General features: G+C 40.7%; 1 protein-coding gene across 2 annotated transcripts in view; it reads left to right on the top strand.

Annotated features, from left to right (window-relative positions):
• The window catches only part of IL17REL (interleukin 17 receptor E like), a 705,004-nt gene that overhangs the window by 465,859 nt on the left and 211,328 nt on the right, over window positions 1-27,817 (top strand). For both annotated transcript variants that reach the window (XM_078679532.1, XM_078679543.1), the window contains 2 exons: window positions 742-786; window positions 10,667-10,724. In XM_078679532.1, the coding sequence (XP_078535658.1) occupies window positions 742-786; window positions 10,667-10,724 (103 nt within the window). The remainder of the gene's footprint in view (window positions 1-741; window positions 787-10,666; window positions 10,725-27,817) is intronic.

Genomic DNA, 27,817 nt, shown 5'->3' with positions numbered 1-27,817 from the left:
TCCAGCGGATCCAGCAGGAGTGGCAACAAAACATGAGGTCCCTTAGGTACACTAGAATATACAACAAGAAATACAGCAAGACAATGAACCACAATCCACCAATTTCTAGCCCCCAGTTAGCCAGTATGTTCTTTACATGTATTGCAAGTGGTTCCAGCACCAGTGCAAACCTCAAGGGCGACAAAAGGCTTCCCTGCTGAGTCCCTCTTTTCACTCCCCAATACCCAGACACCATGCTCCCCACTCTCGCTATGGGCTTTGTGTATAACAAGAGCACCCACTCCCTGAAACATGCACCTAGGCCCATGCACCGCAGTGTTTCAAACATGTAGTCCCAGCCCACCGTGTCAAAGGCCTTTCTATATCGAGAGTTACCAAAGCCCCATTTATGTTTACACCCTTTGTGGAGTGGAGTACATGGGTGAGTCTCTGAATATTAGATGTGGTGCTCCTCCCAGGGATGAATCCACACTGATCGCCATGTACTAATGTACCAACCACAGGCAGTAGCCTGTGTGCTTGGATGTACTTGATATATAAACTAGATCATTTTTATAAATGTATTTATGCTACTTCACTGCTGTATATTTACTACATTGGAAAAAAATAATAGAATCAATCGAATTGAGTTGGATCTTAATAACACTGTTAGTTTTATAGCTCAGGCTAATCCTTTGTTTAATTTACATCAATTTTAAAATATGTATTTTATACACACAATCTTTCCTCATTTTCTTACAGGTAGAATATCTGCAGGTAGATGCACATGCTCTTCTATGCATGAAGGTACCGTAAACTACTTTTATAATCTTATCACTCTAGCTTTCAAAGTGTTCTAAATTCAATGATAGAAGTCAATAAAAATGTTTGTCAAGATGTTTCTTAATGTATTCATAAATGTTCAAAAAATGTAATAAACACCTAAAACAAATTCTCCTCTGCTAAAACCTGAGGACCTTTTGTTCTTGAGCTTGCAATATCTTATTTGAGGATGTGGGTTGCCTTGAAGTGCACTAGAAATTATCAGGGGCACAGAAATCTGTACATCAACACTACTGAGGTGTCTTCCATCCTACTTGAATGGTACACAGGTAAGATGACATAAGCCAGAGCGGTTGTGATGTAACAACAGAAAACACACTATATGGAGAAGGAGACACAGAAGGACAAGTGCTTCAATAGAAGAGTCAAAGGTCTCAACTTTCAATTATACAGTATCAGCCTCTTACATCGTCAACGGGTTTGATAGATCAGTTGCATAAGACCCATCTGCTACTGAATGAAGCATAAACTAGAATTTGAACTTATGATGTCCAAAGATTTTATAGATGAGAAAGCATGCCTCAGCTGACAGTCAGTAAAGTTCTGGGGTAAAGCCCCTGAATGAAGGGATTTTCACACTTTTCTTTGTGAGGCCTGCCTCTGTATGAGATTGCCCATCGATGTTATGAACAAAGGCACAAGTGAATGGTGCCTTTGCAGGTCACCAGAATCTAACATCCTTAGCCCTCTCGCAAAACAGTAGAAAATCTGGTACTCCTTCATGTATTGATGACAGTAGCTATGTGTAAGGGACTGATCACTATATGAGAAATCAGCACAAGACACAAGGTATCTCACACAGCTAGTACTGCCACCAACCCCTCACCTTATCATTTGTGGTGGAGACCTTAAATGTCATGAGTAGAGATGTAGGTAATTGGCCTATTTCTCCTTGAAGGCTAAATGGTTCTATCACTAAAAGTTTGTGCCTCTACAGAGCCACAGAATGGGCATTTATCTTCCAATGCAGTTGCCTTCCGAAGACAGGACTCAGGTCTACTGCAGGACCTGTTCATCTCTTCTGATGCAACTTCATGTTGCTGTTGGGTCTCAACGCTGTCCCGGCACATTTTCTTGTCTTGTGACTCAGCTTCTTACCACACATTGTTGCTGTGGTTTGTCTTAGCATCCTCTGATGCAATAGCTCACCACCTCTGAGGAATCAAGTATGTAAAACCTGTTTTTGCTTGGTGGTCTGCAGCATAATAGTGGACTATACACCTCAAGCATAGTTGTTCCAGGGTGTGCTGATTTCTCCCTGCAGCATGACGTGCACTAGCTGCGATAGGTGTAGTGACTTAAGATCCTTACAATTTATGCTATAGGATTCATGTCAGATATCACTGTGTGATAATTTCATTCAGACCATTGATCAGTTTAGATTGTTCAAATTGATCATGAAGTGAAATAACTTCCTCTTTTTATCCTTCCTCTTCCTTGTTAGAATTCTCCAGTATTTAAAAGGAGTTCAATGCAATTGTTAGATGCATCACAACTTTGTTCTTCATGCTCTGTTGCTTCGTCATGCAGTTTATCCTGCCACGTACCATGTGGTGTATGGGAACACATGGAAACACCACAGATGAGATCAATCTACAGAATGTGATGACACCAGAAGGCAAACAAGAGTACCACAGATCTTCTGAGATCCGGATCCTTGAGATAGTCCCGAATGAGATGTTTTGAACTGTAACAAAGTCTGAGTAGATGAGGAAGGGAAAGATTTAAGGTGTTGTTTGCCCATGATAGATCAGACCTTTCTTCAGTGATCTATTCATTATGTCTCCTTGTAACAGGCCCTTTTGAGTCATAGCTTGCTTAAAAAAATCTGGTTTTAACATTTCTAGTGAGAAGACTGATGTGGCTAGGTCATTCTTAATACTTTGTCTATTTCTAAGGTAAACTCTTCAACACGGCGATATGGATCTACATTGGCTACAAACATAGTTCTGTTAGGTAAACATTACGTCTGATTATATAAGTGTTTTAATCAGTAGTTAACATTTGACATGCCAATAGACCATTCTGTATTTATTGCCAAACAATTATTGTACATTCCAATATTTTGTTCAGACTTTGTAGGCCACATGGTTTACAGAGCACCTGTCTTATTAATTTCTTACGAGGCTTACAGCCAATTTGCACAGTTCTCTCATATCAAATGAGAAGTTTCATTACCCACGTAGTAGGCATTTTAGTTTTTATATGTTTTCTTAGTTTAGCAAAACATTGAAAGTGTTGCCAGTTTTTGCATTGCATTTTTTGGTTCATAACCAGAGCTAGATAATTCACTGATATAGAAATTATATTTTGACTGATTTCAATATCCGCTCCATTATTTATGAGTTTATTCTTGCTGCATATGTGGATAGGGTAGAGGACGGGGACTTATATTTATTGGACTGGTCTACAGCTGAGGCAAGCAGAGGAAGGTTCGTAATGAAATCTACGCAGTAAATACTTGTTCTAAATGGTATTCTACCTTATGCATGGGTTCAATCACAGGATGGTAAATCTTCACTGATTTACAGGCTTTGCAGCAGTGAATCCTGACATATTTCCTTTAATGCCCTGTAGGCAGAACAAACCCATCAATGACCAGCTGGTTATATATTAGCATGATTCTATAGTCCATGTACTGCAACTTACATTCTTAATGCCAACATACTATGTGCATTTTATTTATGCTTCTTAATGCGTCTTCTTCTGATGTATCAGTTCAGCGTTCCATTATAGTCATGGGTAAGCATTTCACCATACACATAGCGCGCTACAATATACACAAGGAGCTGATTCACGAATTAATTTTTTAGCATTGGAGTACTATAGGAGTACTCTTTTATGTACTTTTACATGCAGTACTTATTTCTCCCAAATATCTAAATTACTATTAGTAAATGAGCAAAGAGGACACATTCCTTGCTAATTGAAGTAGGAGTGTATGAATATTTCCTGAGCTGTAACATTTGATTTCCTTTATAGATGTCAGTGCCAATTTACAAAGGCATTTAAAATAGGGTGCTAAAGGAGTACAACCGTATGCAAACTGAAATGCCTATGTAAATAGCCCCCAAAATCGTTTTGAATATAGTAATTGTTTAATAGATATAAGTAAAGGCAGTAATGAGCAAATACAATGAAAACGACTGGTTACTCATTGCTCTGGGCGTCAAGGCTCTGCCCTCTCTTTTTGCTGGCCTCATTTATTTTCATCAGTCAATCACTTTGACTCTAACTCTAAAAATAAAACTTGAGGTTGAAAAATAAATAGACAGTAATACTTAATTCCAGCACCTGGTTGCTAATCTGACCCTCGCTATGAGCGAGTGTCATGCAGTCAGACTTTCATAAGGCACGGAGCTCAAGTGCCCATGCATGCATCTTCAGCGAGTTCACAGGGCTTTAAGGGATCCTGCATACAGAGAGGTATGGGCCAACCTAAAACGTCTTAAACAACAAGAAACCAACTTTTTTCTGGCCTACAGTTCTAAAGCAATAGGTAAGCTTGTAAAGATGTGTTCCATTGATAGATGATCATCCAATGTTTCTCTTGGAATTCCAACGGCCATATCTGATCATGGGATACAAGCCCATTGTGAAAGATGTATGTATATGTTTATGTATATGGAATTTATATAGTGAGAACATAGCCAAAAAGGGAGCAGAGCGCTGTGCAGGTTCAAAGGCAAGTATGAAGCCAACAAGTTATCTGAGAGATAACTTGTTTGTGAACTATTGATGCATTGTGATGTAGTGTTCTTTAAATAGGTGTGGCTTCAGCTCTTTCTTAAATTGTAGCAATGTGGAGCTGTCATTAGGGATATGGTGATGCTGTTCTAGATCCTGGGTGCATAAATGGAAAAGGCCTGCTGCCTTGTTTTTCTGTTTTTTACACATCCTAGTCTGCAGTCTGATGGTGCCTTGGATTTGGGTGTGCTTGGAGAAACCAGAGTTGATGAGCATGTATTCAAGATTAGCGGGGATGCTGGTTATGATATCTTCGTAAATGATGCCGCTGGATTTGAAGATAGTGCTGATCGGCAAGGGGTGCCAGTGGTGTTCGCCCAGGATGGGGGTAATCTGATCATATTTCTTCCGTCCCTGGACAAGAAGTGCTTTGTTGTGTACGAGGCCCTTAATGAGTGCCATTGTGGAGTCTGGGAGGCCATGGAGCAGGGTGCTACCACCTTTCAGAACCAAAAGTATGAGGGTGTGAACAGCAGTCATAAAGTCACTTTCTGCACAAAACCGTTTCACTTACCTTAGACGAGAGATCAGCTTGTTGGCCATCCTCTTGTGTTTTAGGCAATATCTTCCTTGTGGGTGAGGTTGGTGTCCATGCTGAATTCAAGTGACTTGACATTCAGTGGGCGTTGGGACTCAAGGTAATCAAGGTTCATGCCATTGGGCCAGGTTTGTACTGTTTCTTGCTTATTGGCTGATAACTAGATCAATATATGCACCTTCAAAATTCAGAGGCCAATAACTGAGGCAGGAAATATGCAGCACGAAGCTCAGTATGCATCTCCCTAAATTATTGATGACTCCATTTGGACCTAACTGTCTAAACTATTTTCTGTTACCCACCGTTTACTCCAGCACCCATTCAGGTATCTCATAACTGCAGTGCATGCCCATGATGTTGATAGATATCTGGAAGATATGAATGAATGGTCTATAGAAAAAAGACATACCGACTATTCCTCATACCTAAGGTTTATGTTCCACATGAAATATGCTATTTGGATAACTTCTCTTATCATACGGCAGTAATAAAGTAGTAATTAAAACAAAATAAGCCACATATTTTACTTAATTTATTTTATTTATTTATTTAAGAAGTTTTTTACAGCGCTAGCCAGACCCTAGGGTATCGGAGCGCTTTACTTCAAATACATTGCAGAGATTCACAGAGTACAAAAAACAAAAGACGAAAGAGCACCATGGTGATGGTGCCGGAGGATCACTGAAATAATATCGAGGGACAGAATATCCACCAACAAAAATATCGTTGACAAAATATCGAGAGACAAAATATCGAGTTTCTATCTACAAACAGGTAAGTACAAAAATATCGAGTTAAAAATATCGTTTACAAAAATATAGTTGTAAAAAATATCGACTTTAATAAAAACAATGTTTAATTACATTAATATAAAAAATTAATTACTAAAATATACTTAACAATACTTAAAATAACTTTTAATAATTAAATAATTAATGAAAGTAAAACAATTATATTTTTTTAATCATATTTCTTAAAACATATATATATATAGTAACAAAATTTAATTAAATAATAGCCAATATTATTAACGTACAAATACAAAAGAGTAAAAATTACTATTCCCACTCCAGTGTGTGCAACAGTAGGGAAAGCGTTGGATAGCTTAGGGGTTAAAATTACTATTCCCACTCCAAGGAGTGCAACAGTGGATATATGACGTTACAACGCAACTTTTACAACGCACTACCATTACAACGTAAGTATTGGTAAGTATATAATAATTTTTATAATTTAAATTATTTAAAATTAATTTAATATAATTGAATTTAATTTCATTTCATTAAATTAAATTAATGTAAATTTAATTTTACTTTATTTTTACACTGTACCCCTGTACCCCAAAAACCCAAAACTGACCCTGAACCCTAAAAAAAACCCTTTACCCAAAACCCCAAAACTGACCCTGAACCCTAAAAATACCCCTTTACCCAAAAACTAAAAACTGACCCTGAACCCTAAAAATACACCTTTACCCAAAAACCCAAAACTGACCCTGAACCCTAAAAATACCCCTTAACCCAAAAACTAAAAACTGACCCTGAACCCTAAAAATACCCCTTTACCCAAAAACTAAAAACTGACCCTGAACCCTAAAAATACCCCTTTAGCCAAAAACTAAATACTGACCCTGAACCCTAAAAATACCCCTTTACCCAAAAACCCAAAACTGACCCTGAACCCGAAAATACCCCTTTACCCAAAAACTAAAAACTGACCCTGAACCCTAAAAATACCCCTTTACCCAAAAACCAAAAACTGACCCTGAACCCTAAAAATACCCCTTTAATTTAACATAATTAGCAATTAATCAATTAAATTAAATTAATTACCAATTACATTTTAAATAATTAACAAATATTATTTAATTACCAATTAATTAAATATTACTACCAATTAATACATTTACATATTTAATTAATTATAATTAAATTACTTCCCACCCTATTCCCCTATAAACCCACAACCCGCTACAGAATAAAATTACACAATAATTAAAAAAAAATCATTAATTAAAAATAATTATAACATAAAATGACACTTTTCACACATATTATAACATAAAAACACTATAAATAATGAAATATTATTTAAGAAACGATATTTTTTACTATCTAGATTATATACTTGGATATTTTCACTTTCTATATTATTTACAGTCGATATTACTTCACTTACCTTAAAAACGATATTTTGACTGTCGATATTCTGTCCTGTCGATATTTTGTCCAAACGATATTTAAAACTCGATATTCTGTCCAAACGATATTTTGGAGTCGATATTATGTCTGTGCACCGGTGCCGGACAGTCTTTAACTATGGAGTCCTTCGTAGTCTCAGAGTTGCAGCGGTGCAGATTGTCTGCTTCCCTACCCCAATTGTTCCTATTGATTCCCTAGGGAGCAGTTGAGGAACAGGATTTTGAGTTGGATTTTGAATTTTACAAAAGAGGTAGTGGTTCAGATGCATGGGGGATAGAGTTCCAGATTTTTGTAGCGTTTCCGGCGAAGGATCGATCCGCAGTTTTATGTTTTTGAGTTTTTGATGGGATGAGTAAGAGGGAGTTTGAGCTTCGGAGGTTCCTGGCCTGACTGGCTTTTTTGAGTTTTTTTGCCAGATGTTCAGGTTTGCCGATATGTAGGGTTTTATGCGGGAGGCAGGCTGTTCTGAAGCTGATCTGCATTTCGACTGGAAGCAATTTGATTTCCCTGAGTGCAGGGGAAATGTGGTCGAATTTCTTGATGCTGGTGATCATTCTGGCTGCCGCATGCAGCGTTGTTTTGATTGGAGCCAGATGGAACTTTGGTATTCCTGAGAGGACTGCATTCCCATAGTCCAGTCTTGACAATACCAGGGTTTGGGTGGCCTGTTTGAGATCATTTGGTGGAATGAAAGGTTTTATCTTGTTCAGAAGTTTGAGATTAAGGAAGGCACTCTTGGCCGAGTTCTTGATGTGTCTGGTCATCCTCAGTTTCGGGTCTAGAGTGATGCCTAATGATTTGACAGAGTCTGCCAGTGTGAGATTCCCTTTGAGCACTTCGACTGCCTTTAGCCATTTGGCAATTTGGGTTTTTTCATCTTTATTCGAAATGAGGAGAGTCTCGGTCTTGTCAGGGTTTAGTTTGAGGTGATAGCATGACAGCCAGTGTTGAACATCTCTCAGTACTTCATTGAGTCTTTGAATGTCTCTGAGGGATGTGGTTTACAGATATATCTGAGTGTCGTCAGCATAGCGATGGAAACGAATGTTGGCTGTTTTGAGTAGTTTGGTGAGAGGTTCCATGTAGATGTTGAAGAGTTGCGGGGATATCACTGAGCCTTGTAGTACTCCCTTGTTGATTGGATGGAGATCAGAGGCGTATGTTTTTATTTGTATTTTTTGAGTGCGATTGTGCAGGAAGGAGGGGAACCATTGGAGGACCGCTTCACCAAGACTGGCTCTTGCTTGGAGCGCCGTGAGGAGAAGATTTGGATCTACCGTATCGAATGCTGCCGAGAGGTTGAGGAGAATGAGGAGGCAGCATTGGTCAGAGTCAAGTGATTTATGGATATCATCAATGATGTTGAGGATTACGGTTTCTGTGCTACAGCCTTTTCTGAAGCCAGATTGATGGGAGTCCAGGAGGTTGATGTTGTCCAGGTGTTGGGTTAGTTATTGGATTACGCATTTTTCTAAGATTTTGGACAGAAGGGGGAGGTTAGAGACAGGTCTGTAGTTATTTATCTCTGTAGTGTCGAGGCCGGGTTTTTTTCAGAAAGGTGAGTGACTTTAGTTTTTTAGTCAGTAGGGGTGGAATGGGATCTAGAATATGGGCTGTGTTTGGAGGTGGCGATCAGCGTGATTATCTCTGGTTCTTGCATGGGGCAGAAGCTTAGCCATGAGTTGGTAAAGGACAGGGAGAGATATCGAGCGTCCCAGACGTGATGCTCTTGGTAGGGTGCGTGTTGATGACGTCAAGTGAGAGTTCGATTTTCGTGATCCGATCATTGAAGAAGTTGCAGAATTTGTCGCATAGTTCTTTGGATGCCTGTATAGAGGAGGTCACGGGCTTGGAGGTTTGTTGCCTTATGATGTTATAGAGCTCTTTGGGTCTATTTTTTGCGCTGTCCAATGCAGAGCAGAAGAAGGAGGATTTCTTGTTTTTGATGTGGTTATTGTACTTCCTGCGAGCTGATTTGAGTTGCTCGTGGAGGATGGAGGTAGGGTTATTACTCCAACTTCTTTCTTTGGCTCTTAGTTTTCTCCTTTCAGTATTGAGGTCAGAGTTGAACAATGACCTGGACGGCTCATTTTTTTCGGCTTTAGAGGCGCTAGCTGATCAAGCGTAGCCACTAACTTTGTGTTGTAATGCTCGGTGAGTTCGCTTGTGGAGAGGTGGTCGTTGGAGCTAGGAAGAAGCAAACTTATCCTTTCTTCAAAGACTGCTATGGGAACCTGGGAGAGGTTTCTGGACCATTTGGGGTGGTTTTTGCATAGGTGTTTGGGATAGAATTTGTTGCTTGATATGAAATAGGATCATGTGATGGTCTGACCAGTCCACGGGGAGTATATGGTTGATTGTAATTGCATCTCTTTGAGCGATGATGGCATCCAGGATCGCCCCTTTGTATTGCGTCTCCTCCATGCATGTTGGGTTAAATTGTTGTCACAGAGGAGATTGGATATTGTTTGAATAAGTGGGTTGTTAGTTTCATTCCACCGTAGGTTAAGGTCGCCAAGAATTAGATTGTTGGCATCTCCGAGTGCACAGTGAGCGATCAGGTCAGATAAGTGTTACCCAAATGAGGAGGTGTTGCCTGGTGGATGATAAAGAAGGTGGCAGAGCAAAGTTCCATTATCTCTGGTCTTCATGTTGGCTGTAAGGCATTCAAAGGATTTGTATTTACATGATTCTATTTCCTTGAAGGAAATGTTGTCTTTATGAATGATAGCTACCCCTTCTGCTCGTTGGTCTTTTCTGACTTTGTTAATAATGGAAAAGCCTGGTGGCACAAGCATGTCTAGGCAGGGGGAGGAGAGTTTGTTGAGCCAGGTCTCCGTGATGAACGCAATGTTAATCTTTTGCGAGAGTAAGGCTTCTGCTAATTCAGTTGTCAGAGAAGCTGTTTTCCCTGAAAGCCAAACATTTTTGATACTACCCAGTGTGGCCCCTTACGAAATTCCTAAATTCAGACGGGTTACAAAACCTGGTGCAATTCAGATCACGCTTTATGTGTATCCTCCTTCAATCGGATTTTTCACCTTGCACAACTAAAGCTAAGTTTTAAAAATCTCATCCTTATCATCTACAAAGGTAGGTAATGTATTCATAATTTTGTGTTCCACCAGACGGCTCTTTACAAATAATTACAGACTAGTGCTTAATCTTTCTGTTAGGGGGATAGTGTTGCTGATTTTTTCCCACTAAGATACTCTGTCCAAAGATTTATGTAAAAGCATCCACAACAATAAGCAGAAATAATTAAACAAAGTATATTTATTAATATATGCGATGTGCTTCCGACTAATACATACTGATATGAAAGATATTGATTAATTATGTTTTCTTACACTTACAGTTTACGACACAGCAAGGGTCCTGGGTAAGATGTCCATTTGCTCACGGACAGTTTTCAGGTAATTCCACATAATGTATTTTTGAGATTTCAGTTTCAAGTGAAGATTATATCATTACCAGAAGTATGAATTTTAGTGTAATAATGAGAAAAAACAATCAGAATGTTGATGAGCCTGTTTTGGTGCTGTGTGACATAAACATCAGCATACCAGAGGGACACGGTATTTCTTAATGCCCTTTATAACGGGAGTTAAAACAGACTAACCGTTGTAAAGTAAATGCACACATGTTGTAACTTAGGAAAATTATGTCACACTTGGCACAGTAGAACTACCTTGGCATAAAAACAAAAATACAGATTAGCAGAATCTAAAATTCTAATCATTAACTAAATATGGCTCTGAGGATAAGCAGTAAAATTCCTTAGTGTGTACACTCCTCTTAAGATAAAGATGAGGACACTGAAATACATAAAGAAGGTCATTGGGCCTCCACTAAAACAAACTATCCCTAATCAAAGCATGATGTGGTTTAGAAACAAATTGTGAATAGATGGTATTTTGCTTGGAGCATACTTCCAATCATGGATGATCAATTTCCTGGTAATCAGTTTGAATCCCCTATTGTTTAAACAGAGGGAGATCAATATCGTGAATTCCTGCAGATGGCTCTACAAACTAATTTTCCTCCCTTGCAAAACAAATTGAGACAGGAGAATGTGTTCTCCCAAGCAATGATTGACTGAGCCAATTCTACCACCTGGCATTCAGTGGTGGCTGCCTCAGAACGGGGGTGCTGCGGTGGAGAGTGAGGGGAATGGATAAAAACTTTTTTTACATATAAACTTACCTTCGCTGCCGCACGCCTCTCCTCCGTCCTCTTCACCTGCTGGAAAGCACCGGAAGCACCCAGGTTCCCGTATTCTCCCAGCCAGTCACGACACTGCATGAGCAGCATCATGATTGGCCTGAGTGGCCTGTTTGGACACTCAGGCAGTGCCTGGGAGCCTGGGCATGTTCTCCATGGGACTGTGCAACACAGCCCCATGGAGAACATGCTGAGTGTGCATGCGCACTTATAGAAGTACAAACCACTCCTCACTCTACTCTGGTCACAGTGCCCAACCCCAACCAGGAGGATCTGCCGGATAGATGCAGTCTCCCTAAGGTTGAAATAAAATATGGGACTTTCTGCAAGTTTAGTGTGTCCAAAACAGAGACATCAGCCAGAGAGTTCTCCTCCAGAAGAATGGGCAATGGTGGGGAAGACACCGAGATGCCATTTACAACTGTCAAAGATCCAGCTATGGAACAAGAACCCTCCACTGAGACTAGAAGTGGTGCTTCAAAGTTTTCTAAGCAGGGACTCCAATCATCAAGGAAATGACAGACTAATAATGTGAGACGGAGATGGACCTAGGATCTACATGAATGCAATATGCCTTCTCTCCCTGGATCTGCAGTTGCTGCCTTGCTGGTGCTTTCTGTTATCCCTGGAAAGAAGAAAATTTAGATTAGATCTTGATTCTCCTGTCAAACGGAATACATCCCTTATCCCACATCTATGCGAACGGATGTCCCTTTGAAGTCCAGAAGAATCAGGGTGGGTTTTTGCCTGATTGAGGAGAAGACCCTGGGAATGCAGGAGTGCCTTAAAATGAAATGCTTCACTTTCATGTAGACCTGATTTGTAAGGAAATCCTATGCCAATGTTTGTATTAGAAATACAAACGTAAACATATATATAAATAAAATGAATTTCGTTGCGCGTGCTGCATCGCATTTGGCGATGCAACATGGACCACAAAATTAATTTTATTTATGTATATGTTTACTTACCTCTATTCGGCTGTATTCCGTACTTTACTAACCCCCACCTTGCCTCTTAGCCGCCCCACGTCACTGCCCGGCAGCACTCTCACCACGGGCCGCTTCTGGGATTAACCACCTCCTTGAAGAGGAGGAATGCTACAGCACAAGTAGATAGAGGAAAAAGCCTCTGAGGATTGTTTTTGTGCAGGAAGGAATACACCATGGTGGATGGGTGCCTGCTTTGGCACCATAGTGAACCAACACAAGCAGAGGACAGGAATGCGCCTGTTAAATGTGCTGCATTCCTGTCCTCTCCTTGTCACGCAGCACATCGAAGAGCAAAAAGGTGTCTCCCTGAGTTACGTTGCATGACATTTTGATAAATCTGACCCTTAGTCTGATGTGATCACCGTATTGTAAATTTACCAGAAAAGAAAGGGTGTATATATTTCCAATTAATGAACTGAAGTCCAGAAAGCTGCATATCTCTCAACTCTGTATACCATGTAAATTCCATGAAATATATGATTTGTGTCCTGCATGATTTTGATCGCTCATCATTTTATGACTTCGAACATCAATGTATACAAGTCACAGTTTATCTAAGAGGGACATATTGCACACACCCTTAATCAGTAAACATATCAGACGTGGCAAACAATGAGTGGTTAAGCGATATGCTGCTTAATGGTTGAAGACCAGTTTATATGGTCTTGGTCTCTGTTGTATATTGTAATACGGCTTTTGTGTGGAGCCTTGGCTAGATGTCCAAGGGGCTGTCATGTCTGCCAAATGATCATTATTGCCAATATTATTTTTTTTACCGTGCAGCATGTGTCAATCAATGGAAAACAACTGCTCAAGGGTCAGGAGAACACAGAGGAGAAAGTAGCTCCATTGGTAGAGAAATGTTAGTTCCGTCCTTTAAAATCAGTGATAAAATTAATGCAAGAAAAACCATAAAAGTGATGAGCAGAATGCATAAGTTAGTCTCAGCCACTGATAAGAACTCAAAGTCAATTTCCATCTCATCCTTTATTTGCTGCTAAAATCACAACATCTCCTGTTCTTGCAACCATCTCTTCTATTCTCAGAAACCATTAACCCTCCCGACCTTAGAACACCAGAGATGGAAACTTTCTTTGCAGATAGCCCCTCCTCTTCCTCTTGTGTCTCACTTGCCACCTACATCCCAGACTCATTACCATACTGAACTAAGGAGGGCCTCATGTATGCGATATTCATGCATCGGGTACTTGTGAAGGCCATGATAGATCTCAGCAAAGAGGGCATGAGGACATCCACAGTTTTCAGGAAGTTCATGATGCCCTGCAGTGAATAGCATCTGTTAACATGCATGCCAAAACTACGTGTGGCTTAACAACGCAGTCAATGGCACGACAGTGTTACCACGAGTTCCACTACAAAGCAAGTCATTACAACAACTTGCTTTAGGGACGCACTTGACTTTGGAATAGTTTAAGTTACTATTCCAACTCCAGTCGGTGTATCAGTAGGGAAGGTGTTGGACCTAAAATCCAACACCAGTACAACACCGCATTCTCTAAAGCAAATCGTTTTATTGACTTGCGTTGTAATGGAACTCGAGGTAACGTCGCAGTAGTGGTACTGACTGCATTGTAAAGGCACCACAATGTAATGCCTGCGTTGTAATAGATTTTTCCCCTGCAACAAGATAATGCAACAAAACCAACCTTTCCAACATGTCAAGATTGTTAGCCAGCTTGTCCCACCACCTATCTCTTACCCTTTATCTCTCCTTCCCATCTTGAGGTGCCAGGCCTACCTCCTAGTCAGCATGTCTACACAAGTCAACCTTGACGTGGCTACGCTCACTACGTTAAACGACTCACAGGAACCCTTGTCTAGAAGCAACAAACCCATGCTGGATGAAAAAGTGTAACAACTTTGTTTCCATTTTTGTCTTCAAACTTTATGTGGCTTTGTCATTGGATTACATTTATTCAGAGCTATTTAAGTTATGAGACTTTGTTTGGACATATATAGATCCCTACCAGGTTTTTGCTATTTATTTTCATTATTATTTTTTTCTTCCCTCTAAGTCTCCAAATCCCAATTTACCTGTCGGTAATGTTTTGAATGATGTACATTTTGTAAGTGGGCAATCTCACATTCATGTTAGTGCCATCTATATGTGATTGCCAGGTATGCTATGAATGATTTGGTTTTCACGCATGCATGCATGCATAGCATGTCTATTGACCAGAGAACAACATCACTAAATTTTTTGGGGCATATGTCACATCATCATTACCCACAATGCTGACATGTTAAACATCTTGCTAGTCTTAAATCATGACATATTACATAAAGTGAGGGGTGATTCTAAGGAGGGTTTGTGGGTATATTGTGAGAAGGTGTATGAAAAATATATCCCCGGCATGTCATCCATATATTCAGATCTGTCCCCACATTTTTTTTTTTATTAAATGTTGTTATTGATTTCAGAGACAATCATACATATAGCAGTAAATCATAAACTTCCAAGTTGCTCATACCATTACTCATTATACATTAGTCAGCATCACATATACATTAAACAATCACTTCTCTGTCCGTATTCCTACGCATTTCTAACTCCACCATCGGGGATATACATATGTCCCCACAATATATATTCCATTTGGACCATTTCCTGTCCCATTTTTTGGGGCATTCCCGAGCTATAAAGACTTCCGTCTCCGCCATCACCCACCTATCCATTTCTTTCACCCAAGCAGAGGTGGTGGGTGGAGTCACCCCTCCCCATCCTCTCGCCATTTCCTGTTTGGCCAGTGTGTACCCCAGTGTCACTAACTGCTGTTCGATGTCGGTGAGGTCGGTTGCGGCCCAGATGTTCAGTAACCCCAGCTGCGGTGTCAGGACCACCTCCTTTCCCAGCGCAGTCTGTATGTGGTGTGTGGCTTCTTCCCACAGAGGACGAATAGCTGGGCACTCCCAGATAATGTGATAGAAGGTGGCTTGTTGTCGGCAACCTCTCAAGCAAAGGTCGTCAGGTCTGGCACCTATTTTGGCCAAGGTTTTCCCTGTCATGTACGATCGGTGGAGGATTCTGAGCTGTATCAGTCTAAATCTAAGTGTAATGGCTGCTTCTCTTGGGGACATAAGGGCCAATCGCCAGTCTTCATCATCAATTGAACCCAAGTCTCCCCGCCACTGTTCCCATAGTTTACCAAAGGTATCAGGCACATTATTGCTAAGTTTTTTATAAGTCATTGATATGGCTTTGGAGTGCAGTGGCCCATCTAACAAGCGGTCCTCTAATGGTGATGAGTCTGGTATATCTGTAAAGTTTGGAAAGGCCGCCTGTATTGCATGCCGTATTTGCAGGTATCTTGAATATCTCCCCTTGAGTCATTTGGTGTTGTCTCTGGAGGTCCCCAAACGTAAGGATTGAACCCTTCTTAACCAGATCCTTCACTGCTGAAATTCGTATCATATCCCATTTATCGAACCCCGGTTGATAACACCGCATGCCCAGTCTCTGGGTGTACCTCAGCGGCGTCACCTTGGTGAGAGTATCTGCCCAACCCAGGCGATAGTTTGCTTTGTGCCAAATTCTCAGTGTGTGCGAGGTGGGCCCAAAATACCTCTTCATCCTACTGCGAGTACAAGCCCCTTAAATAGCCGGAGCGATCTGTTTGGTATCTATCCAGAGCATATGCCGGGTCGGTAGGGGGGTGATATATCTAATGGTTTACAGCTACTAATTGTGCAGCCCAGTAGTAGAGCTGAAGGTCTGGTAATGCTATGCCTCCGTTGTACCAACCTTTTGTTAGTTTCTTCATCGCCACCCTGGGAGCCCTACCATCCTATAGCAGCATTCGGATCTCACTCTCCCCCGCTGTAAAATATGAATCTGGGATTTGATTTGGACTGTTCTGAAGGATATATAAAAAGTGTGGAAGAGTTAGCATCTTGGAGAGGGCAGCACGACCCACCAGGGAGAGAGGCAAGGACCGCCAATGTTTCACATCTGCTCTTAGCCTGTTGAGCGGGGCGCCAAGTTCAAATTATGGAAAAGAACCTGGTCCGACGTGACACAAATGTCCAAGTATTTGAAACCGTCCCTGGCCACTTCTGTCGCATAATTTGCTGGAAGTCGGGGTACCTCACCCCGGAGCACAAACAGCACTGACTTGCTCCAGTTGATCGCATATCCAGAGTAGTTCCCGATATTTGTGAATATGTTCAGTACTGCGTGTATGGATTTATATGGGGAAGCAAGATATAGTAGTATGTCGTCGGCATACAAGGATATTCGATCTTCTAAATCCTCCGCCCACCGCAGCCCCCTCATCATCACGTCTCGAGGCACCCACGCCGCCAGAGGCTCCAACATGAGGGAGAATATCAGTGGGGACAAAGGGCACCCCTGTCTAGTACCCCTTTTCAGCGTGAACGCACGAGTCGTGTAGTTGTTAACTCTCACCTGTCCCAGTATACCGGTATATAACAGTTTTACCCAGCCTATAAACTTGGGGCCCAGTCTCACCCTTCCAAGAACGTCAAAGAGATATGGCCATTCTATAGAGTCGAATGCCTTGGAAGCATCCAAGGAAAACACCACTGCACCCTCTTCTAGAAATACCTTCCGTGCCATCACATTATGGAGACGGCGTATGTTAAGAGCCGTATTTCTCCCTGGCATGAACCTGGATTGATCAAGGTGTACCAAGGAAGAGATTACTGCCATGAGTCAATTGGCCAGAACTTTCGCTAGGATTTTAGCTTCCACATTGATCAATGAAATAGACCTGTATGAGCCGCAGTTGTCTGCAGGTTTTCCGGGCTTATGGATAACTACTATAGTGGCCAGGTGTTGATCCTCTGGCAGCTGTTCTTTCTCGTACCTCTCCTCATACATAGCACGCAGATATGCGACTACCTGAGAAGCCATAGCCTTTAGAAACTCGATGGGAGTGCCATTTGGCCCCATCACTTTTCCAGACTTTATCTGACCGATGGCCTTTTGAATCTCCTCGTTGGTAAGGTCTTCATCTAGGGTGTCTCTGTCTAATTCGGAAAGGGTCGGCACGTCACTATCTAGGAGGAGTTGGCGCGAGTCTTCTGCCGTGTATGTCTTAGAAGGGGAGTATACGTTCTCTGCGAACGCCTCCGCTATGTCCCTAGGGTGTGTGATTGTCTCGCCTCCTGGTAATGTCAGGCTGGGCACCCGTTTTGCACCCTGCTCCCTTCTTTTTAACCATGCCTGGGTTTTTCCAGCCCTGTCTCCCAATTCGTATATTCTGTGTTGAGTGCTGCGGTGTTTGACCAGGATGTGTTCTCTAGTTTTAATTCGGTATTCGTCCTGTTTTAGTGTCAGTCTATGATAGGTGCCATCTGTGGGTTAATTCGCAAGTTCCAGTTCCAGCTTTTGGAGTCCCTCCTCCACCTGGACTAACAATTTGCACTTCTTTTGAATATACCCTGTTTTTAGGGACAAGGCTTGCCCCTTCAAGACCGCTTTATATGCCTCCCATATGATTTGCGCTAAGTCAACCAAGCCCAGATTCTCCTTAAAATAGTTCCCAGTTTGAGTGCATAGATCCTCTTTTATGTCAGGTATGGTCAGGAGCCACGGGTTAAGGGTGATGGTCGTGCGTGTCTGTTGCTCCCAGTGTGTGAATTCAATCCAGACTGGAGAGTGATCCGATATACCCCTCGGCAGGACCTTTGGATGCCTAAAACTCCCCAGCGAGGCTTTGTATGTTAAAAAATAATCAATTCGGGATAGACTGTTGTGTACACTAGAAAAGTATGTGTATGATGCACCCATCAGTTTTAGTGCTTGCCGTACGTCAATCAGCCCCATTGCATGGTTGTCCCCACGTTCTTAACTGTTTAGGTTTGTTGGTAGAACTGTCTTCAATTGCTCACCTATTGCAGTGTGAGATACGTTCAGGGGGAGGATCCTTTGTGCCAGATGAATCAGACACATATTCTTGAGCCACTAGCTGACGCCTTTAGCCCTTCCTGTTTCCACATACTTCTTTATGGTGCCAACTCTTCATGCATATCTTTTGGTGAAGACACGAGTGGACTCAGGATTATGAATTTGTTAATGGAATTTTTGCAGTATCTGTAAATTTTCTACCACTAGGTAACCCTATAAAGGGATTATTGAAAGTACATAGTGGTCAAGCATTACCTTTATTGAGATTGCCAAATGGTAGGGTTGAAAGGTCATAAATGTGGGGATGATTTTTACCCAAGCAGAGGGCTTGTTTCAGCCCCAATATCCAGCCCCTAACAAGTCTGGGGCTTTCCTATTGAACAGGATCCTCTCTAAAATCTACCCCAATAGGCTATATATCTGGTCTCTTTTGGGATTTGGTCTTAGTTAGTGGGGAAGAAAATGGAATCTTTCCAAAAAAAGGTAAACCAATCACACAAGCTACTGTTGGAATTCTACATGAAATAATCCTCGTGAGGTAAGGTCACCTATATGATACAAGTGAAATGAACACAAAAGAATTGACTCCTCAATCACATCAATTTGATAGCACCTAAAACTGAGTACTATCTGGTAAACAATTACTACATTCTATGCAATATTTGTGTCAGAAATACTGTGAATTACTCGCTGTCTGTAAAGGTATATGAAACCTTTGCCAATGAGCTGATATACCTTTCTCACACCCACACATGCCCAATGATAAAAATGCTGAAGGAAAGTGTAAAGTTCTTATCTTTCTTCTATTTCCATCTGTGCCCTTTCTCTCTTTCCTTTACTATTCTCTATCTCAATATTCTAGAATCCTTCTTGGATTCATTCCTGCCTTTCTTTCCCTGGAGCTAACAGCCGCTATGCTGTGGGTCCGGTATTTCAATACTTTTAAAAAAGACTAAATAAAGTCTTCAAACTATAAACTTTTCTCCTGGCATTTTTACCTCGGTATATAATTGGTACCAGGAGTGGGGTTAAGAGGAATTGCCGTGTTTCTCATTTTCCCACCAATGGACATCTGAAACGAGGAAATGCTGCAGCAGACATCGGAAACTTTGTTTCCTTGAACCTAAATTTCTGGAAGGATACATTGTTTCTACTACGTACCCACAGCAACTACTACGGACTATTACGGACCACAAGCATTCAGGTCTGTTTCATTGATATTTTATTTGACGGCGCTGCTTTGCTTCCAAAAATTCAACTGTCGAGCCAGCGCAAGCTGATTTACTGCACAGCAAAAACTACGGACCATAAGCGTTCAGGTCTGTTCCTTTGATATTTTATTTACGGCGCTGCTTTCCTTCAAACCTCAACTGTCAAGCCAGCGCAAACTTATTTATTGCACCTCACGCGATTTGCTTTAAACGCGCCTCCTAGCAACCAACTTTCTTTTCACTTCTCGAGCCAGCACAAGGTTTATTATTGTATTCACACGCTTTGTCTCTACACGATGTTGATTCAACGATGTGAATCAACCATGTTGGGAACCATAGCGCTTATGATTAAAGGTCTCCTGGCAACTGAAGCGTACATCGCGATTTGCTTCTCCTGCGAGTGACGTTATTACAGCATTGTCAGAGTTCTTTTAGAACGAATTGGTTACACGTGTTCCAGCATTTGAAGGCATTCTTTCAAGCTTCCTTTCAAGAATGTTATTTCCTGCTACAGACAAAGCCTATTATTACAAAGCTTGGATACTTGATTGACATTTATTTTGGCAGTCAGAATTATTTTCTTCAGCATTTATACAGCTCCATTGTTGCCACGTTCTACCGTATTGAAGAGTATACTTTATGTCATCATCTCTTATTAACTCAGCTTCCTTTAATCCTACTACCTTGTGTATTGCAGTATTGTGATTCTTTTTGCTTCATTTATTATCTAAGAAGCTATGTCATCTTCGGACAGCGTTCAACATCCTCCACCATTTTTACAAAAGCCGGGCAAACCTGAAATTGTGTGGAGACAATGGATTCATATTTTTGAAAATTATCTTGTCGCCATTGACGGAACAGCATATTCTCCAGCAAGGAAAAACGCTCTTCTCTATAATCACTTGAGTGTAGCTGCAAGGACATTTTTTGATAACGAACCTCCTTTTCCTAGACCTTCTGGTGATGGTACCTGGAATATTTACATTGAATCTAAAGGAAAACGTAAAAAACAATTTTCAGATGAACCAAATGTTCTTTTGGAAAGACACCGTTTCTTCAAAAGAAAACAAGCCCGCGATAAATCTGTTGAAGAATATGTGCTGCACTTCAGGTTCACACTTCTACATGTGAATTTGATAATTATACAGATGTTTCCATTAGGGACCAATTTGTTTTCAACAGTTTTTTTAAAAATAATGCAGGAACACCTTTTAACTTGTCGTAATCCTTCTCTTTCAGAGGTTATTGACATAGGAAAAAGTATTGAACGTTCCATAATTTCTTCTCAAGCTTTATCAGGTCAAGAGGGTCATTTCTTATGTTTCAGATAAGTTAAAGGTACCTTTTGTTTTCACTGTGGTTCTAAAAACCATATTGCAAATTTTCCTTCTTGCCCTGCCTTGGGAAAGAAATGTGGTAAATGCAAAAGAACAGGTCATTTTCAGGAGTTCTGCAAATCTCGTCGTTCTCTTCCAGAATTCACAATGTGGAACTACAATCTCCTTCCATCTCAGCCTCTGTTTCTTCTGTCTCTGACTGCACCAATACATTTTCTAATCTTCTTTTATCCATAGATGAACCTTCTGATTCCAATGATTATGAACAGCCCCTCTGCCAGGCTTTCATTAATGACAAATCCTTACAAGGCATGGCCGATTCTGGAGCTCCCATCTCTGTGTTAGCTGATACCACTTTCTTTAACGTTTGGGGTCATTCAATTTCCCTTCAAGCTCCAGACAACCTAAGCTTTTGGTGAAAAGGATATCGATATTCTTGGTTTCTTTTTTGGTTCCTTACAAATTCTTGGGAGATCCACTGAAACTAAAATGTATGTTGTGGTCAGAGGCAGAAATATGGTGGGTTGGAGAGATCTAGCCAGATTAGGCATTATTTTAAAACCTGGCCATAAAAATCCTATTGTTTTAGGAGATCTTCCCATTCTTTCTATTGACAATGATTGTTTTGAAAAGTCTTGTCTTATTGATTTACTCAGAAAAGAATTTCCTTCTGTATTCAGTAGTAATATTGGTACTCTCAAAGGTTTTGAACATGTCATTAGACTTAAGCTTAATGCTTCACCAGTCACCCACAAGGTCAGGCCTGTTCCAATTAGTGTAAAAAATGGTCTTAAAAAACAATTGGAGAAACTCACTGAAGATGGCATTATTACCACTAGTGATTCCTCTCAGTGGGTATCTCCCATTGTTCTTGCTAAAAAAAAAATGGAGATCATCATCTATGTGTAGACCTCAGGTCCCTAAATCGCAACATTACTGTTGACTGCCATCCCCTTCCTCATATCCAATAAATGCTCTCAAACATTGGTCACGCAAAATATTTTTCAACCATTGACCTGCATTCTGCATATCACCAAATATCCTTGAATGCTGATTCTCAAGAACTTACTACTTTTGTCACTCCTTTTGGACCATACAAATACTTGAGGTTGCCTTTCGGCTTAGCTTCGTCAGCCTCAGTATTTCAGAAAGTCATGGATGTTCTTTTTAAAGATGTTGAAAATGTTCAAGCGTTTCAGGAGGATATCCTTGTTTTTACTGAAACCAAAGAAGCACATTTGGACACATTACATAAAGTCTTTTCCATTTTAAATTTAAGGGGTATTACTGTTCAACCTGATAAATGTACATTTTTAGTTGAACAAATTGACTATTTAGGTCACACCATTACACCGGAAGGTATTAAACCAAACTTTTGCAATGTGGAAGCCATTCTCAAAGCTCCACCTCCATCTGACAAAGATACCCTCAGATCTTGTTTAGGTTTTTGCGAATATTACGCTCAATTTGTACCTGAGTATGCCTCTTTTGTTCAACCTTTGAGATCTCTTCTCAAAAAAGGTACTGCTTTTGTTTGGTCAAATGATATTAACACAGCTTTTAATAAAATCGAAAATCTAGTCGTAAATGCCCCTGCACTTAGTCCTTTTGTTCATGGTCATCATTGCACTGTCACAGTTGATGCCAGCTTAAATGGTCTTGGTGCTGTTTTTGGTCAACCAAATTCTGGGAAGGATCATATTGTTGCTTTTGCATCTAGATCTTTGTCTGATGCAGAGTCCAAATATAGTACAATTGAAAGAGAGGCATTAGCCTGTGTTTGGGCTGTTTCCAAATTTCAAACCTATCTTTGGGGTAGTCCTTTTACGATATACACCGATCACAAACCTCTGGTGTATCTATTACAAGGAGACGGTTTAGGCAAAGCATCTGCTCGTCTTGTGCGTATTCTTTTAAAATTGCAAGAGTACAATTTTACTATTAAATATATACAAGGCGGAAAAAATGTCAGGGCTGATTGTCTGTCTCGTCTACCTTTACCATTAACTGATGACACTGTTGATGAGTTTGACTGCATTGTGGCTTCTATTGATGCCTCTTCTCCCTCAAATGGTGTCATATCAGAAAAAGATTGGCTTGAAGCTACTTCCACTGAACATGACTTAAAAAGAATTTCAAATTTCATTGTCAAAGGTTGACTTCCCATTCGTAATATTTCTAATGGTTTAAAACCTTATACTCAAGTTTCTTCAGAATTGTCTTTAGAAAATGACATTTGTACCAGAAATGGTTGCTTTATTCCTCTGTCCTCTCTCAGGAATAAACTCATTTCAATTGCACATGCAGGACATCTAGGAGTTACTGCCACTTGTAAAAAACTCAAAGAAAATTATTGTTGGAGCTCCTTCAATGCTCAAGTGTCCTCTTTTGTAGACATATGTCCCCGATGTGTTGTCTCTGATAAACATTGGAAGACTACACAGAATCCCCTTCGTCCAGGTTCTTTACCAGACAGTCCCAGGATGAAAATTGCTTCAGATTTCGCTGTCCCTTTCAATCTTTTGCCTAATTCTTCTAAATTTTTATTAGTACTCATTGACTACTTTTCTAAATGGATATATTTGTTTTTTGTTGAATCAGCCTCCACTCATTCAGTTTTGCAATTTCTTAAGAATGTTTTTTCTCTTGAGGGTCCTCCAAAAGAATTAGTCACAGACAATGGGACATTTCGTTTCGAATGCCATGCAAGAATGTTTTAAATGTATGGACATTAGACATATTCAAGTAGCATTGTATAGTCCTGCTGCAAATGGCCTTGTTGAGAGAGCTAATCGCTTTCTAAAAGAAGGAGTTCAAACTGCTCTTTCTTCTGGTTTAGATTTTAACCTTTTTCTTAAAGACAAAGTCAATGCTTATCACAATTCACCTCACTCAACAACTGTTTTCACTCCTTTCAAGTTGTAGAGAGGCACAAAATGTTGCACTTTATTTCTGCCTTCTTGGTTGGAGCGACATTCTTCGACTTCCAACAATTCCAATAATACAAACAAAGATGTTATTTTGCGTCAATCTGTTGCTTTAGCACAAAAGAAACAAAAGTTTCATTTTGATCTTCGCAAACACGTTCAAACTAAAGATTTTATTTCTGGTTCATGGGTGCTTATCAAGAAACCTTTTTGTGTCAAAAAAGGAGAATCTTCTTTCACTTCTCCTTACAAAATTTTTAAAGTTGGACTTAGTGCTTGTTTACTTCAGGATGGAAGATGGTGGAACAAAAGTAGACTTGTTCCCATCTCTGACGAACAAGCTGTGATTCATTCTAAAATTGAATTGATTACTGATTCAGAGGATTCCATTTTGTTTGAAACTCCTTGTTTATCCTCAAACATGCTTACATCTGTCTCTGATAATAATGTTGTCACTATTCCTGCTAATACTTCTTGCTGTGAGTCTACTTTACCTTCAGGGAGAATTTGTAGATTACCTGCTCATTTTAAAGATTTTGTTATATCGCACTTTCTCCATTGTGAGGAACATGTCTAGACATGCTGTATCTAGAATATTTAAAATGTTTAGAAATTGAATATTTTAATTTTAATATTTTTTTAAATGCTCTGATTTGTCCTTGTTCCTCCGTTTAGGGGAAGATGTGTAATGTTCTTATCTTTCTTCAATTTATATCGTGCCCTTTCTCTCTTTCCTTTACTATTCTCTATCTCAATATTCTAGAATCCTTCTTGGATTCATTCCTGCCTTTCTTTCCCTGGAGCTAACAGCCGCTTTGCTGTGGGTCCGGTATTTCAATACTTTTAAAGAGACTAAATAAAGTCTTCAAACTATAAACTTTCTCCTGGCATTCATACCTCGGTACAGAAAGAAAGTGCTGGGGAGTCCCAGATGTCAGCGATGCGATGTCCGAGACTCATGCAGCAGCAGTGATGCAGAGGTGCTGCATCGGCAAAGTTGGGGCTGCGTTGTAATTCAAGGTCATTGTGTTGTACACTTGACGAGTGGTGTCCATAGCTTAAGTGCAAGAGCGGCAATGCGTTGATTTTGCAGAGAAAGCACCAGTTTCAAATGACTATTCAGTGTCGATGTGTTCGTTTTTTGCGTTGCAGCACCAAACACTCACTTCAAAGGCCCAGGATTGGATTTGGCACCACTCGGCAGAGCAGGACTCAAAGCACCCCCGGCACTGGTAGCAAGATGCAGGTGAAGTCTTTGATATCCCTGAAACTTCAGAAACAGGAGGCAAGCCCAACAAGCCATTGGAGAACCTTTAGAGAGTCAAGTCCAGTTCTCTCACTCCCAAGCATGAAGCCTCAGGCAGCAGGCCAACACAGCACAGCAAGCCACAAAGTGGCAGTCCCTCCTGTCAACACAACAGCTCCTCTTCCTGGTAGACTGTCCTCAGTTCCAGAAGTGTTCTGAGTATATGGTGTCAGAGGTCCAGTACTGATACCCATTTCAGCCTTTGTAGTGCGCAAGACCCTTCCCTGGCTCCAGATTCACTACACGGGGGTATGCAACTCTTTGTGTGGGGACAGACATAGCCCTATTCAGGTGCAATTGTCAGCTCCTCCCTCTCACTCCAGCTCAGGAAAGCCCATTAACCTAGTGATGTGCCGTAAGGAAAATGCGGGCAGAACTCAGCTCCCTATGTGTGTGACTGTCCAGAGGGAATTCACAAAGCCCAGCTGTCACCCAACCTAGACATGTATTCCACAGGCAGGCAGAGGCACAGAATGGTTAAAGTAAGAAAATGCCCACTTTCTAAAAGTGGTAATTTCAGACCTGTAATTTAAAAATCCACTTCACTAAAAGATGTGTTTTTAAATTGTGTGTCCAGCGACATCAAACTTATTCTTCCTATCATCCCAATTGGAAGTTACACTTTTAGAGTGTTACAAGGCAGCTCCAATACTAGCCTATGGGAGAGATAGGCCTTGCTGTAATGAAAACACATTTTGCAGTTTTCCCTTCCAGGGCATGTAAGACTCAAAGGTACATGTCCTATCTTTCAAATACAGTGCACCTTGCCCATGGGGCTACGTAGGGCCTACCTTAAGGGTGACTATATGTAATAAAAGGGAAGTTTAAGCCTGGCAAGTAGGTGGACTTGGTAGGTCGAAATGGCTGTTTAAAACTGCCCACACAGGCTCTGCAGTGGCAGGCCTGAGACATGATTGAAGGGCTACTCATGTGGGTGACACAATCAGTGTTGCAGGCCCACTAGTAGCGTTTGAGTTTTAGGCCCCGGGCACATGTATTGAACAGTACTAGGGACTTATCAGTTAATGAAATATGCCAATCATGGTGAAACCAAATACCATTACATTACAGATACATGCACTTTAGCATTGGACAGCAGTGAAAAAGTGCACAGGGTCCTAAAGCCAGCAAAAGTGAAGTTAAAAATGGAGGAGGGAGAAGGCAAAAGGTTTGGGATAACCCGGCAAAATGGCTATCTCCAACACAACATAACAAGGATGGTGGGTTAGAAATAGACAATCCTTTGTCATGTATACATTATTATGTAGAGCTTCAAAGATTACCCTATGAAATTATAAATTGGAAGGGGGTTTTAAGAGTCACTGACTCACCTAAAATCATTTCACAGATGAATGTAACCAACGGGGTGGTGTATGAGCACCTATTATTGGAAAAAGTATCAATTAATAGAATACATGATACCAGTCGCCCTTTGCAATATATAGCTGGATTCATTACTATAATACAAAGGGGGGTAATTGACATGGTATTGTATCTTGTAACCAAGGGATGTGTTCCTGCGATGCACATCTAAACATTAGACGTCAAAAGTGAACCTTGAGACCCTCATCAGACAGAGAGCCATGGCATCCCAGCATTTAGACCAGTGGCGTTTTTCGAGTTCCAACCCCCCATTCAATTTATATTGTCTTGATTGTGGGAGCTTTGCTTCATCACAAGTTACTGTGATGTCCTTGGAGCCTGATTTTAATATTTGTAGTGGTCATTCTTGAATAATGTTGTACCAACATGAAGTAACATAAAGGAACAACACGCCACCGAAATGTATATGGATATCATAGGCAAAAAAGATATCATCAATAAGAGTTCACTGTATTTGGAGAAGGGAAACAGGCAAGATGGTATCAAATGAATAGTCACTGAGAAATTACATCTCTCTGTCTCTCAGTCTGATGTGCATCTGAGACTCTGTGAGAAAGAACAACGTTCAAAGGGTAATGCATAGCACTAGTTTTAGGCCTACTTATGAATTACATGGTACCGGGGTTCTTTTTTCAGTTTTCGTGCGGTTAAATCCCCCCAGTACTGGGCAATTACGAGGAAACATCCACTAAATGGAGAATTACTGTGGGGCCATAATAACACACGGAATCCCTATTCCATACGATTTTACCAAATACATTTGCTGCTGTGAACAGGTGGTTTATGTATGCAGGGGCAGATGTGGAAGGTGGAGCATAAGGAAGGGGGAGGACTGAGAGGGAAGAGGAAGTTTTTTTTTTAGCAGGGTATTCGCTGAATGCTTCCCACTTTTAGGGAAAAACAGCATTATACTTGGCTGCTGCTGCAGCTACTAAAGTCGCAAACAATTTTTTCGACCAGCTTTTCTGAGGAAAATTCCAGTCAGGTTCTTCAATACCAGTAAACCAGGGTGCAGAAAAAACGAACCAATAATTAGGCGGTGCAAAATGAATGCATGCACCTAGGCCCGATAAGGTCCAAAATGATGAGATACTGTTGATCTTAGTGTGACAAAACAAATATTTTACTTTCTATCTGACTACATTACCACTGTTAACTCTACAATTATCATGACTTGGAAATGGATAAAGACTTGACCACATACAAGGACTACAGTATTTCCAACTCTCTCCAATGACT

The sequence above is a fragment of the Lissotriton helveticus genome, chromosome 1_1, assembly GCF_964261635.1.
Source record: "Lissotriton helveticus chromosome 1_1, aLisHel1.1, whole genome shotgun sequence".
NCBI classification, from domain to species: Eukaryota; Metazoa; Chordata; class Amphibia; order Caudata; family Salamandridae; genus Lissotriton; species Lissotriton helveticus.
Note: the sequence above shows the minus strand (reverse complement) of the source record. Positions and strands in the feature narration are given on the sequence as shown.